Here is a 15,039-nt window from a genome sequence, read left to right as displayed (position 1 = left end):
ATAAACAGTTTCAAAATATATCGAATAAAAATATACCTTGGAGATTAATTGTTCATTTCAAGGGAGAGGAAGAATATTATTATTCACACTTTAAGAAGAAAGATGAGAAAAAGAAGTACAACGGAAATGTAAACATTTTAGCCTATAATAGTTGTATACCGCTCTATAGAGGCTTCAACGATTTTGAAGAATGTATATTAAACCAATTGAAGAAAGCTAATTATATTATGAACAAGAATGATAGAGTATTACAAATATTATCTGAACAAAATCAGAAAGAGTTTTTATACCATTTAAAAAATTTTAATGTTGAAAAAATTTGCTCATTATATAGGGAGCATATGGACTATAACATGGTTAAGTTTATTGACAACATTAATTATATATATATACAAAATATTGAGGATCTTTGTTTATGTAATAATGCACACGACAAGGGCTCGAAAAATGGAGGCAGTCATATTGCACAAGATAAAAATGAGAAAGGGGAAAATTGCCATTTTATTCATGTAGACGTACGGAAAGACTACTTCTTTTCCGATGAAGGAGAAGAGGAAGGGGAAGCATTTAATGGTGCTGCTAATGAGAAAAAGGAAAAGTTTAATGCAGCAATAAGAAATGACCGCATGCGGGAAGAAAAAGGGAAAAAGCCCTCCTTTGCACACTTGCACGATCAAGCAGGCACTAAAATTGGTAATTCTGAAAACTATGTTGATGAATGTGGCCTGTCAAAAAGTAAACTCATTAACAACACACACGTGTCAAGTGATACTAGTATGAACACATATGTTAGGGAAAAGAAAGACAAACAAAACACGAACTATTCATCATTTAGATATGGAGAACGTACAAATGATGTATTTTTAAAAGATTCATGTTGCCCCTGCTGTAATCGCGCCCTCAATGGACGCAATAGCATATATGACCTTATGAATGACGAAAAGGTAAATAAGGATGTTCCTATTATTATACATATATATGGACCTCCATATAACCAGGTGTTAACTAAGTTTCCCCTCTTTAAAATTATACATCCAGAAAATAATGAAAGTGTCAGTGAAGGCATTTTTATATACACGTTAGGAGATTTTTTACATGAACAATTTCCTTCATTTTTTAGAAAAATATGTAGAAACTCAAAAGGGCATTCACATAACGGTAAGACCAACATTTCGACGAATAATGAGCATAAGAAGAGAGTGTATTATGACAAGGAAAATAATATACATGAATATGAGAACAAAAAGGGATCTTACTTAAACAGCGAAAATGTGTTTTATTTTATGGAGGACGATTATTTAATTTTTAGTCCTTACATGTTCATAATTGTCAACGGAATACAAATTCCTCTGAAGACTCCACTGTACTGGTTGTGCACGAACTTTTTACAGCTCGATAACTTCCTCCATGTTATTCTTCGAATTCCGCCCTATTGACCCGTCAAGAAGAAACGGAAGCGAAGAGAGGAGAATCAAAATGAAAGAAATGGAAGCTAAGCAGATATGTGCAGCGTAAAATAAACAAAATGGATACACAAAATGGATACACAAAATGGATACACAAAATGGACGCACAAAATGGATACACAAAATGGACGCACAAAACGAGCATACGGTTTTTGAAAATTATCCAAGAAACAATTTTGCTGAACGGATTTTCCAAATTGCAAAGATTGCCATTCAAAATGCACCTTCCTTGTAAGGAAATGACGAGGAGGAAGAATTTTAAGAAAAAAAAAAAAAAAAAAGTGCAATATTTTACATGCTGACTTGTTAAGAATTTTAAACCTGCATGAAACATGACCAGTAATTTTTTTTTCTTTTTTATATTAACATCTTCTCGTTAATTTGTCTTTTTAGTCATATTTTCACGTCATCTTTTACTTCATATTTTTACCTTATATCTTAACTGCCTCATTTTATATCCCCTCTTCTTGTCACTTTACCGCTTTATTTTTTTGAAGTGTGAAAAACGCTAGTTTCCTTTCACGCATTTTGCCCAAACTTATTTGTTATCTTCATTGTGAATAAACTCTCTAACTCCTTCTTAATAATAAATGTAATTAGACAGAAATTCGGGTCTTCAACAAATTTACACAGGCAAAGGACACACTGCGTGTGTGTTGCGTGCGTGTAGTCTGTGTGGCCATGCCGCTTTTATTGCAGAATTTGAGAGCATATGCAAGTCGATACGTACGAACGTTCACGCGTATTTACCTCATCACTCAATTAACTGATTGTTTGGACTGCTCCACATTTGACTGATCGTTTGTCCCGTTCGGGATGCACGTATCGCGTGGTCTAGCGCAATGTGCGAAAGGCTGTACAGGAAGATAAAGGACTCGGAGTGTGGATCTAATTTGTATATCACCAATAATAAGGTCTTGTTCGATAGTGTATACAAGTTAATAAAGGAAGGGGTTCCAATGCCTTGTGGATATTATGTGAATGAAAAAATTGTTAACAGAGAGACAGATAGATATGTATTAACTAAGTATATTTACGACGTGGATGATATAATATATAAAGTGGAAGCACATTCGAAGGTAAACTTAGAGAAAACTACAAATTTAAGAGTAAAATGTCTAGAACAGTCATACTTAAAGGATAACGAAGTAGAGGATTTATATAAATATGATACATATAATCAACTAGATTCAATACAGATTTATGTGTCTCATAATAATTTTTCATATATATGGAATGAATATACTATGCAATATTTTCTTAGTTGTTATCATGATGAACATAATTTAAAAATACATACCCATATTTTAGAAAAAGAACAATATGGATATGATCTACAAATAGAATTATATGAAATACCAAATGATCCAATTAAAGCTTTTTTAGTAGCTAGCCATTTATCGAAAATTAGAGAAGCATTACAATGTAGTCCTCTTATGCATTTTTTTTTAACACGAACTAATACGTCTGAAAATGCATTTGAAAAAATTATTATAAGAAAGAATGAAATCATTTATCTTTTTAAAAACTGTGGTCATATACTAGTTATTATATCTATACATTATGAACATACATATGATAAATGTATAGTCCTTGGTTTATGTAAAAATATACATATTACAACTAAGACTATGGATTTATGCGAAAATTTGGATTGCTCCTTTTATACTGATTTCCCATCGCATCTTATCACCTCCGAATTGTTTGTATATAGTAATGATAATGATAAAGATAACAACTCTGATATGCATAATTATGGTGTAGAACGAGAAAATCAGATGATATACTCAATATGGACAGGGAAAAAAGAAAAGCATAATCAGATAAACACATACAAGGATGTATACCAAGGGGAGCATACCACTACAGACACCAATGCACACTATATAGAAAAAAATTTAAATGATGAAAAAGAAGACAAAGGAAAAAGCAAACAAGCAAATTCCAACGAAAATGTAAAAGCAGAAAGTAATAATAAATTGAAAATCCCAAATGTTGGGTTTATATCACTCAAGATGGATGCAAAATTATTTACCAGTTGTAAAGATTTCTCAGAATTAATACAGTTATCAAGTCGGATAAGTCATATTGTTGTTTCGTTTCGTGAATATTTGAACAACTCGTTGGTTTTGTACAGGATCAAGCGGAGAAGAGCTTTCTGAAAGGATCGTTAATGTAGGAACCTTCTAAAAGGATCACTCATAGACACCTTCTTTTGTTCTCTACCTCGATCTTTATCCTTATGATCATCACGACAACAACAAACAGTACAACGATCAGAATCATAATCATCATCATTGTGTTGTACTGCGGTTATAAACTATCATATCACCACTATAATTACCAGTACTTTTTTTTTTTTTTTTAAGGCAAAATTGTGCAGAGGGGTTCCCATCTGTGCTTCGTCAGTCCTCAGTGTGCGTACAATATGCCTTTATTTATAATTATTATAATAATAATTATTATTATAACTATTATAACTATTATTATTATAACTATTATAACTATTATTACTATAACTATTATAACTATTATTACTATAACTATTATAACTATTATTATTATAACTATTATAACTATTATTACTAGAACTATTATAACTATTATTATTATTATTTAATTTTATTTTATTTTATTTTATTTTATTTATTTATTTATTCATTTATTTATTTATTTATTTATTTATTTTTCGACATACTTTTGAGTACACTTCAAGCTCGTTTTCACTGAGGGGCAAAGAAAATTCTGCTCTCCCAAATTTTCCCAAACAGTCAAAATGTAACATGTGCAGGCAAAAAAAAAAAAAAAAAAAAAAAAAAAGAAAAGAAATGAATATGAATATGAATATGAAAACTACAATGAAAATTAAAATTAAAAACGTACAACAAAGTGAGGCGCAACAAATTGAAGTAAAACAAAGCATAATATTATATATTTAAAAAAATTGCCTCCTTTTCGAAACTACCTTTCATTGGAAAATGAAATGAGCCCAGCAGACTTCGTATATTTCAGAAGCCTAATCGTCGTTTAAACGTTTTTCAGTTCTTTTGTTATTCTTCATTCCCTCGTTTTGCTCAGTAAAATTTGTTTATACGCCCATACGTGTAAGTCTACCCGTGTACATTATATACATATCTGCTTGTGTGCGTGTATACATATCTGCGGGTATACGTGTGTGCGTGTGTGCGTGTGTACATATATGTGGCCCCTTTATGGAAAAGATACAAATAGCTAGCTGGAACGTGAATGGGTGGAAAAAGAGTTGTGAGTTAATAAAAAAAAAAAATGGAAATTTATTTGAATTTTTGAAGAAGCTAAATATCGACATACTATGTATACAAGAAACCAAAACGAATGACTCGATTATTGAAAATGAGTTTAATCTGTTAGAGGCATATTCAGATAAATATGAATCATATTGGAATAATTGTAAAAAAAAAAATGAGGGCCATAAAACATATAAAGGTTATTCGGGTATTGCCACCTATGTATGTAATGCAAATAAAATAATTTGTTCTACTAATAATGCTTTTGAAAATTTTTCTTTTTTTATCGATGAAGATATTTCAAGGTATGACTTGCTCATTAGGAGAGAGTTCCCTCTGGATGGCTCTTCCTTGTCCTTCTTCATAGCAGGAAATGAACACGGGATTCCTGAATGTTTAAGTGGTAGCACAAATGAAAGGGGAGATTCTGAAGAAACGGAAAAAGTAAGAGAAATGAAAGAAGTGAATGGACAAGAAGGTATGCAAGATATGCAGAGTGTGCAGAATATGCAAGATATGCAGAATACGCAAGATATGCAGAATTTGCAAGATATGCAGAATACGCAAGATATGCAGAATATGCAAGATATGCAGAATTTGCAAGATATGCAGAATATACAAAGTATGAAAAAACGAAAAACCGATGAAGGCACCTCAAGCAGCTCTGTTCAGGGGACTAGAAGTAGGAGCAGCACGCAGACTGGCATCAACTGTCCGCTCAAAAGTGTACAAGATTTTTTCAATGAAGGAAGGATACTAGTAACCATGCATAAGCATTTTATAATTGTTAACATTTATGCTCCATATTCAGGGTGTAACTATGATAGGTTAAGCTACAAAATGATGTTTATGCATGCAGTTAGAGCAAAAATAATACAACTCAGAATTACAACAGGTCTTCCTATAATTCTACTAGGTGATTTGAATATATCCTACCGAAATAGAGATGTATACTACCTTAATAATATTATAAATCTAGAAAGCATGATGAAAAATTTAAAAAAAATTAAATTAAAAGAAAATTTGTCAAACAAAATTTGTCAGCAATTGCCTATAATATTTGATACACTCAAAAATAAAAAGAATTTTATCATTAAAAAAAAAATGTTAACACAGAATAGTGAGTCATATTCTTTTTTCCTAAATTTTAATGGTGATATAAAAAAAATTGGAAGTAATGCCTTCAGTTCGCAAGAAGAAATTTACTTTTTCTTTTCCTTAGATGAAATGTATGTAGATGATAAGTATGTGGACTATCCTCATGAATACTTTTTTTATTTGAATAGCTGTGTGGATAGTGATACTTTAAGTAGTGGTGCTTTGGGTAGCATTTCACCGTGTAATGATTCATCAGATGCACAGGGGGGTTCAAGTAGTTCTGCAGTGGAGGAAGAGATTTGCAAAAAGGGTACTACATTCAAAGGGGTTAACTGCAAAAATGCTGATCCTCCCAGCATTTGTAGATGTGAGCAATGTAGCTTAAACCATGTAGACGACTTAACATACCGAGATGCACCTTACATTGGAAATAACCACTCATATAGCCACTCCAATTGCAATGATGTAAAACCCTTTAAGCGGATGAAGACAGATGAATACACTCCTAACAGTACAACTGAAAAGAGCGAAGAATTGAAAAACCAGTTTGAATCTTTTTTTTCAGATAATAAGCATGTTATGAACAGAATTATCAAAAACGAAAACAACGAAATAGAAGAGGAATATCTATTAAAAAATGCGCAAAACATTACCTATTATTATAATGATAAGTTAAAATGTAAGATAAAAGGTTCTACAAAAATTTTATGTAAGTATACGTATAAAAATTGTTCTACAGGAAAATACTTAGTTAAAGGTAAAAACTGTTTGTATCTAAAGCACTTAAATGATATATTTCTATCATTAGGTATTATCCTTTCAGATGATGATATGTTAAGTATAGCTAATGCTGTAGGGTGCTCCTCTTCTCCCCAATGCTGTACAAATTTTTTAAAAAATTTAATTTATGAAGATAAAATGATAGATACCTTTTCATTCTTTTATCCAAACATAAACGGAAAATTTACTTGTTGGGATACCTATAAACAGTACAGAGTAACCAATGAGGGTTCTCGCATTGATTACATTTTCATTGATTATATTTTGTACGAATATTTTATAAAGAGCTATAGGCACCTGTACGAATCTCCCGTTGTTTTGAACGAACACTTGAAGTGTTTACTGCTTCCAGAGGGAGAGAGAAGCGGGGTGCTTATAAGAGAAGGGTATAGGAGTAGAAGCGATAAAAGCGGGGGCGATAGAATTGGGGGTGATAGAAACGAGGACGATAGTAGCGGGGGTGGCAATGATGACAAACTAAGCTACGAAAGCATAAACTCGCCCACAAATAACCGAAATTACGCAAATTATTTCGATAAACTGAAAAAAAAAAAAGCTTATACGGTTAGAGAAGATGTAATACATAGTGAAGAGGACGACATGTATGATTTTCAATTTAAAATTTTAAGTTTCATCGGTTTAATTTATACAACTCCAAAACTAAGTGATCACATTGCTGTTAACTGTACATTTATTAACCCAAAAGAAGTAATGAATGAAGGGAAAAAGAAAAAAAAAAATTTCGGCATATGCTGTTCCGATAACACTATCTCTTTAAGAGCATTCTGTCTGTCGACATATCAATATATGGCTTGTCTACCACTATATTTAATTAATTCTTCCTTGTTTTCTTTATGTTCATATACGTTCCTTACTCATATTCATGCGCATAATAAACCATGCCACAATATTATAAAAACACAACCACACAAGAAAACGAAGAAAATTACTCAGTTTTTTACTCTAATCAAAAAAAAAGAAGAGAAAAAAAAATAAAAATAAAATAATTCTTACAAAGCTCTGTATCAATTTCTATCATTATCTTTTCGACGTCCTTCTACTACTTCCCTGCGTTTACTATTTCTCAAAACCTCAAGTACGGGTCATGTAGTTTGCTTCCACAAAAGTGGGAGCTAGATGGGGGGAAGGCCTTTCATTCGTTCCAAAAAGTTTTGTTCAGTTTACGGCCATAAAACGCACCCTTGTATGGGCAATTCGTGTATATACGAATGTACATATATGTTTATAAATATATATGGCTATATACATACATGCATGCATTACCACACGAATATATAAACTTATGAAGGCAATTTTATTATTTACCGAGCCGAACGATGTACTGCTGCCCATTAGGGTACACTGAGCATTTAGTCATCGAACAATGTATTACTTTTTACAAAAAAAAAAAAAAAAAAAAAAAAAAGAAAGAAAGAAGCTAAACAAAATGAACCAAAATTTAAAGTTTAATACCTATTATATTTTTCCGTTTTTTCTATAATATATAAAGAGGAGTTACAATTGATGGTGCGATATGTTAACCTTATGGCTTTAAAAAAAAAAAAAAAAAAAAAAAAAAAGTAAATATAAAAATAAGTGATCAATGTTCTCAAATATAGTGCACTGTTTTCACTGCTCTCTACATTTTTCCACTAGTGTGTAAGTACCCAAACATATGCGTATAATGTTGTATGTATTCAAAAGAGCAAACTTATGTGTGCATAATTTTTTTCTTTACTTTTTTATATCTCACAACAGGTTAAATATAAACAATTTATAACCCAGTACACACACTCTTAGGGGTATTTGGGGCATTAGGGGCATACTGACAATTCGACAAATTAAAAAAATAAAAAAATAAAAATAAAAAATAAAATAAAATAAAATAAAATAATAAAATAGAAAAATAAATATATATACCAAAATAAAAAAAAAAAAATTATGTTGGGACACATGCCTCTTTTGATAAAAGCCGTTATTAAAATAGTTGCACTTTCACTATCACCCTATATTAAACGCTGTGTATAAAATTTTAAATTTGGCCATTAAAAGGGAGAAGATTCCTGCATATAATTGCATGTATACATATATATATATATATATATACGTATGTATGTATGCATTAAGGACTGATAAGGAGAAGCTAAAAGAGTAGGCAAACGTGTGAGCAAAACGCGCGAAGGAAAAGAAATTATGGTTTCTTACTTGTACATTGTTTGTTTTATAGTTTTAAATTCCTGCACAAGCGGATTTTCAAAAAACAGTTACCTCAAGCATGCTGTACCAGGTTTGACTAAATACAGAAATGTGGGCTCTAAAAAATAAGAACGAAATAGTGGCTTTGTGCACACAGCAATGATACTGGCGCGTGAACAGATAAACACGTAAACGTCAACATGTGCATGTATGTATACTTTGACGCATATACATACGTATATGTATATGTATGCATGTACGCGTGCATATATTGTATATGTGAGAAACACCTACTTGCAACAAGCATCCGTGCGAAGGCCCTCGTAAAAGATACGTGCACACGAGAATTCATACTCATGCACATATACATGTACCTGTCATTACCTACTCCTGCTTCTAAAAAAAAATGCCTTCTACACAATAAGTGTATTTTTACAAATGTACTCCTTACTGTTCTTATAAATTCGATAACTACGCAGGAGGGTACATTTACGCCAAATTTTTTGTTTTACATGTGAGTTAGTGTTCCTTAGTGAGGAATATTTTTCAGCTACAAGAGAATATAAAATTGGTGTATATTGTTATAATACTGGCAAAATTTTTATTTTTATGTTTATTTGTTTTCCTTTATATATATCTATTCCCATTTGTATCTTTTTTTTTTTTTTTTTTTTTACTGTGGCTGTTCCCTTCTCTTCATAATAGGTTTTATCACTAAGGAACCTACTGTAGGATTGTATTCAACAAGTAGAGGTACTTCTCAATAGTACACATATTAATTTGATAAAAAAAAAAAATTTTCGTATTGTCTTTTATTTCCCGTCAACATGCATTTCTTATGATATTTATGGGAATAGAACAAAATATGTAATCGGAGTGAAACGCATTATGGAAAAAGTGCACCTTCTTCCATATAATACACTTATGTGCATACAAAGCATTTATTCATACCTGTTTACATATACATACACGAACATGTGTGCAGCTATGAATACACCTTCTCATGTTTTCTCTTCGCTACGCGTAAAACTACTTCATATCATTGCACAAAAATATGCTTCAACAGGAAAGAGTAAATTAAATGGGTGGCACAACTACGGGTACAATTCTACAAAATCGTTAGACAGTAAAATAGAAGAGTTACACAGTAGAGTAATAAACAAGAATAAGAATGAGCCTGAATTTTTACAAGCATTTGAAGAAGTATTAGTAAGCTTAAAGCCAGTGTTTAAGAAGGATAATGTATATTTAGGGGTACTAGAAAATATAGCAGAGCCGGAAAGGATAATTCAATTTCGTGTACCTTGGGTTAATGATAAAGGAGAACATAAAGTGAATAGAGGATTCAGAGTTCAGTATAGTTCAGTGCTGGGTCCATATAAAGGAGGGTTAAGATTTCATCCAACAGTTAATATAAGTATTATAAAGTTTTTAGGCTTTGAACAAATTTTTAAAAATAGCTTAACAACGTTACCTATGGGTGGAGGAAAAGGTGGATCTGATTTCGACCCTAAAGATAAATCCGAAAATGAAATTTTGAATTTTTGTCAATCCTTTATGATAAATTTATTTAGACATATTGGACCTAACACAGATGTTCCAGCAGGTGATATTGGTGTAGGTGGTAGAGAAATTGGATTTATGTTTGGACAATATAAAAAATTAAAAAATGCATTTGAAGGCGTATTAACAGGCAAGAATATAAAATGGGGGGGAAGTCATATCAGATCTGAAGCAACTGGATATGGTGTTGTTTATTTTGCGGAAAATGCTCTTAAAAATTTAAATGATAATTTAAAAAATAAAATATGTATTGTTAGTGGAAGTGGTAATGTTGCTCAGTATTTAGTGGAAAAACTTATCGAAAAAGGAGCCACAGTATTAACTATGAGTGATAGTGATGGATATATCTTGGAGCCCAATGGTTTTACAAAAGAACAATTAATGTATATAATGGATTTAAAAAATAATAAGAGAGAAAGATTGAAAGAATATGTAAAATATTCAAAAAGTGCTAAATATTTTGAAAAAGAAAAACCATGGAATGTACCATGTGATGTTGTTTTTCCGTGCGCAACACAAAATGAAATTAATGAAAATGATGCTGACTTGTTAATAAAAAATAAATGCAAAATGATTGTTGAAGGTGCAAATATGCCAACACACATTAAGGCAATACAGAAATTAAAACAAAATAAAATTATCATCTGTCCATCCAAAGCTGCAAATGCAGGTGGAGTAGCAGTAAGTGGATTAGAAATGAGTCAAAATTCTATGAGACTCCAGTGGACAGCTGAAGAAACGGATAAAAAATTACAGATTATTATGAAAAATATTTATGACCAATGTGATAATGCCTCAAGAATTTACCTGAACGAGTCAGATTTAGTAGCTGGGGCGAACATTTCGGGATTTTTAAAAGTAGCTGACTCGTTCATGGAGCAAGGAGGTTTATGAGCATTTTTTTTTTTTTCTTACAGCGATAATACAAGTGTGAAAAACTACATGTACGTATGTGAAAGTGAGCACTGGAAATATGCATTTAAAAAGATAATTCGTATTTTCATTTAAGATGTTAATTTGTATTTACCTTTAAAATGTTGACATGTATTTACCTTTAAAATGTTGACATGTATTTACCTTTAAAATGTTGACATGTATTTACGTTTAAAATGTTTATTTGTATTTACGTTTAAATTTGCACACGCATTTTGGTGCAAAACGCGTTTAGTGAAAAAAGAAACAAAAGGACATTCATCTGTTTACCTTTTTAATATGTTCGTTCATACATAGGTGTACATACGTATATGTGTGCATACGTTTATGCATTCACCAATACGTACGGGTATATATTTTGGTGTATGCAAACACATACATTTGAATAATTCAAAGGAGCATATTAACTATGAATTAACGAGTACTCTATGTCCACTTCCCCTCCCCCTTTGTTTTAATATCAGTTGTGCATATATTTTTATTACTTACCTGAATTATGAATTTATTAAGTTCCCTTTTTATTTTTAACTGGTATTTGTTAAGAAGACGCTTTTTTCATCTTTTTAAAACGTTAATTAGTGTGAAACGAAAATATATTATAATTAGTAACAGTGAGCAGAGAGTTGTGAGTTTTCAGCTGTGAGCAATGCACAATGAACAGTGAATGATTAAAAATGAAATGTTATACGTTAAAAATGACTAATACCAATGTCTATAAGTCTTCTTCCGTTGGTATCCCTAATTTCGCATAAAAAGTTAAAGCAGTAAGTGTTCTTGTTTTCGCGATTGAACGCATGTTAATTTAAAAACGTGAACTTACATATTTACTATTTTTTTCTTATTTTTTGCAAAGTCAAATGGTTATATCTTTCAAATGTCATTGAATACTATGGGAGCAAATGGAGATATTCTCCTAGTATGTTTAAATTTTCCCACTGCGTGTTAAAAAAAAAAAAAAAAATATATATACATATATATATATATATATATATATATATGTTATATTAAATGAGATATCCCTTCTAATTCAATAGCGCCAAAAGGAAGGACAAAAACGGCGAAATGGTATAAAATAGTAAAAAAACAAAACAATGCATAAAATAAAAGGGCCCACCTACAGGTATCACACACTCTGCCCGAGTTTTGTTTTTCCTAAAAATAGCACATCGTATATACGCGTAAGGGCGTAAGGGCGTAAGGGCGTAAGGGCGTAAGGGCGTAAGGGTGTAAGAGCGTATGTTCTTACGTGTATACATAAGTACATGAGTATTAGGATGAACTGCTTATTTTTTTCCCTCCTGATTGATGTTATTCATATCTTTAAAAAAGTTAGTAGTAACATTACGAATAAATGATAAACGTAAGCTAACATTGAAGGACGAAGTTCCATTAAAGTTTATGGAAACTAAAAGCTGATATCACGAAGGTGAATTTTTTTTTTTTTTTTTTTTTTTTAGTGAAGTTTTTATTAGCCTAAAAAAATTGATGTGTGCGAGCAAACCTCATATGGGAGAAATAATTGAGATGCACACATGACATACGTTCATGAGCTTGGATACATATAGACATATAATATATGCATACATGTACATATATATATATACATATACATATACATATATATATACATATACATATACATATACATATATATATACATATACATATACATATATATATATATTCATCTATGCGTACCTTTCTTGCGTATGTATACATGCGTAGACACAGAGGCACACGCTTCCACAATCCCAGTACCCCTGATCAAACTTCACCCTGCTGCGTAACATAGGATAATAGCTTATATTCCATGCTCGCTTTATGCAAACGTAATATAACTAGTATTGACATTTTACATAAAGCTTGGGTTGAGGGGAATAATAAAACACATATTCTAAGTAGCGCATATGTCTCTCTATATATACATATATATATATATATATATATATATGTTTATATATATATGTTTGTATATATATGTTTGTATATATGTGTATGTATATATATGTATGTATATATGTGTATGTATATATGTGTATGTATATATGTGTATGTATATATGTGTATGTATATATGTGTATGTATATATGTGTATGTATATATGTGTATGTATATATATGTATGTATATATATGTATGTATATATATGTATGTATATATGTGTAAGTATATATATGTATGTATATATATGTATATATGTGTACATTTTAAGGGACAATACCAAACGCGCAACGATACCAGCTATTACATTTTTGAGAAGCAAACATGTGCGAGGGGACGTATAAAACAATTCCACTATTTGCTCCAGATGAAGATGATATATTTAACAGCAGCAGTGGTGTAGCAAACAAAACCAATGATAATATAAATGCTGATAATTTATTTATTCCAAAAAATATATATAGACATGTAAAGGAAGAAATTAGTCCAGGACCTATAAAAACAAAATATATAGAAAAAATTACAAAAATTCCAAGAGTAATATTTAAAGAAAGAAAAAAAGATATAAATAAAAAAGAAAAAAAAGTAGTAACTAAAGAAATAGAAATTGAAGAAATTGTTGAAGTGATTGAAAATAAAGATGAAATTGTATATAATGAAGTAAAGGTACCTACATATATTGATATTCCAATTATTCAACCAAGACAAGAAATTTATCATCAACAAATTACCAAAAATATTCCTAAAGGAGTTGAACTAACAGTTACACAGAAATTAGTAGCTCCAAAAATAAAACCTAAATACGTAGAAGTACCTGTACCTATATATGTACCATGTTATATAGAAGTACCTATACCTATACAATATATACCCATACATCAGAATGAACAAAAACAGCATTTCACTACTGGAGTTTCTAACAATACAAACCTAACAAAGTACCCAACTGTCTGTAGTAACCCTTCCACGGCACATATGCAAGGCTTAAAGGGTTCATCTACAGAGAATAAAAATGTATATGTAAGCGACGCACAGGATGATAATAAGAGCGACGAACAAGGTGATAATATAAGCGGCGAACAGACTACTAATGTAAATCTAACTGATGAACAGTCTATTATTTTTAGCTCGAAAAGTTCAATTCAAAATATTTCAAATGACGAAAAAAATAGGAATAATATGATTGCTGCAGCGAATTTATGAGTTCCCCTCTTTATATACCTTCTCTGTACATACAATCTATTAACTACTTCTTCCTGAACATCACTTCAAACCTCGTTATTTCCTGTACGTTTATTCATCCTTGTTTGTTTCATAAAATAGATTAAAAGAGCGAATGCACAAGCAAAATACGTACTTATATATACCTTTTTTTTTTTTTTTTAAACAAAAAATGCACGCACCTCGAAGGATGTAAATTTAAGGAGCACTTCACTCAGGAAAATGAAAACACGTCTGCACATGGGTACATGCACACCATACAATTTTTTTTAATACACACCAAACCTGGTAAATTTATTTAATTCTTGCGAGCGGCTTAAAATTTTTTTTTTTTTTTTTTTTTTTTTTTTCACTCCTACCCCCCTAAACTTTAATATTAAAAAAAACTTTTGGATTTTATTGAACACTTCAAAAAATAAGCAAATCTTTTTCTATATATGCTAAATGTAATGTGCTATAGGAAATATACTCGCATGTGTTAGCAAATATACGCTTTTGTTTTATTTTTTGCAATATACCATATTATTGTAAAACTATTATGCATAAAGAGATATGTCTACCTTAAGACACAAATAC

At 30.8% G+C, this 15,039-nt stretch overlaps 6 protein-coding genes across 6 annotated transcripts in view; 5 read left to right on the top strand and 1 right to left on the bottom strand.

Annotated features, from left to right (window-relative positions):
• Nucleotides 1–1,436, top strand: part of MKS88_004934 (autophagy protein 5) — a gene marked incomplete at both ends in the record, with an annotated part of 2,883 nt that extends 1,447 nt beyond the window's left edge. Inside the window, one exon of the mRNA XM_067218149.1 lies at nt 1–1,436. This exon is cut by the window's left edge and continues 1,447 nt beyond it. Within this exon, the coding sequence (XP_067071311.1) occupies nt 1–1,436 (1,436 nt within the window).
• An 872-nt stretch (nt 1,437–2,308) lies between these two features.
• On the top strand, nt 2,309–3,628 carry MKS88_004933 (uncharacterized protein; the record flags this gene model as incomplete). The annotated part of the gene is made up of 1 exon (XM_067218148.1): nt 2,309–3,628. The coding sequence occupies one exon, from the start codon at nt 2,309–2,311 to the stop codon at nt 3,626–3,628; it is 1,320 nt and encodes a 439-aa protein (XP_067071310.1).
• Nucleotides 3,629–3,636: 8 nt separating this feature from the next.
• MKS88_004932 (uncharacterized protein) lies at nt 3,637–4,251 on the bottom strand (the record flags this gene model as incomplete). The annotated part of the gene is made up of 3 exons (XM_067218147.1): nt 3,637–3,773; nt 3,939–4,066; nt 4,175–4,251. 3 exons carry the CDS (start codon nt 4,249–4,251, stop codon nt 3,637–3,639), a joined length of 342 nt encoding a protein of 113 aa, XP_067071309.1.
• Nucleotides 4,252–4,678: 427 nt separating this feature from the next.
• Nucleotides 4,679–7,606, top strand: MKS88_004931 (endonuclease/exonuclease/phosphatase family protein; the record flags this gene model as incomplete). Its single annotated transcript, XM_067218145.1, has 1 exon — nt 4,679–7,606. One exon carries the CDS (start codon nt 4,679–4,681, stop codon nt 7,604–7,606), a length of 2,928 nt encoding a protein of 975 aa, XP_067071308.1.
• Nucleotides 7,607–8,803: 1,197 nt separating this feature from the next.
• MKS88_004930 (NADP-specific glutamate dehydrogenase) lies at nt 8,804–11,263 on the top strand (the record flags this gene model as incomplete). The annotated part of the gene is made up of 3 exons (XM_067218144.1): nt 8,804–8,897; nt 9,512–9,559; nt 9,873–11,263. The coding sequence occupies 3 exons, from the start codon at nt 8,804–8,806 to the stop codon at nt 11,261–11,263; spliced, it is 1,533 nt and encodes a 510-aa protein (XP_067071307.1).
• Nucleotides 11,264–13,566: 2,303 nt separating this feature from the next.
• On the top strand, nt 13,567–14,445 carry MKS88_004929 (PhIL1 interacting protein PIP3; the record flags this gene model as incomplete). Its single annotated transcript, XM_067218143.1, has 1 exon — nt 13,567–14,445. The coding sequence occupies one exon, from the start codon at nt 13,567–13,569 to the stop codon at nt 14,443–14,445; it is 879 nt and encodes a 292-aa protein (XP_067071306.1).
• Nucleotides 14,446–15,039: the final 594 nt, after the last annotated feature.

This window comes from Plasmodium brasilianum, chromosome 13 (assembly GCF_023973825.1).
Source record: "Plasmodium brasilianum strain Bolivian I chromosome 13, whole genome shotgun sequence".
NCBI lineage: Eukaryota > Apicomplexa > Aconoidasida > Haemosporida > Plasmodiidae > Plasmodium > Plasmodium brasilianum.
Note: the sequence above shows the minus strand (reverse complement) of the source record. Positions and strands in the feature narration are given on the sequence as shown.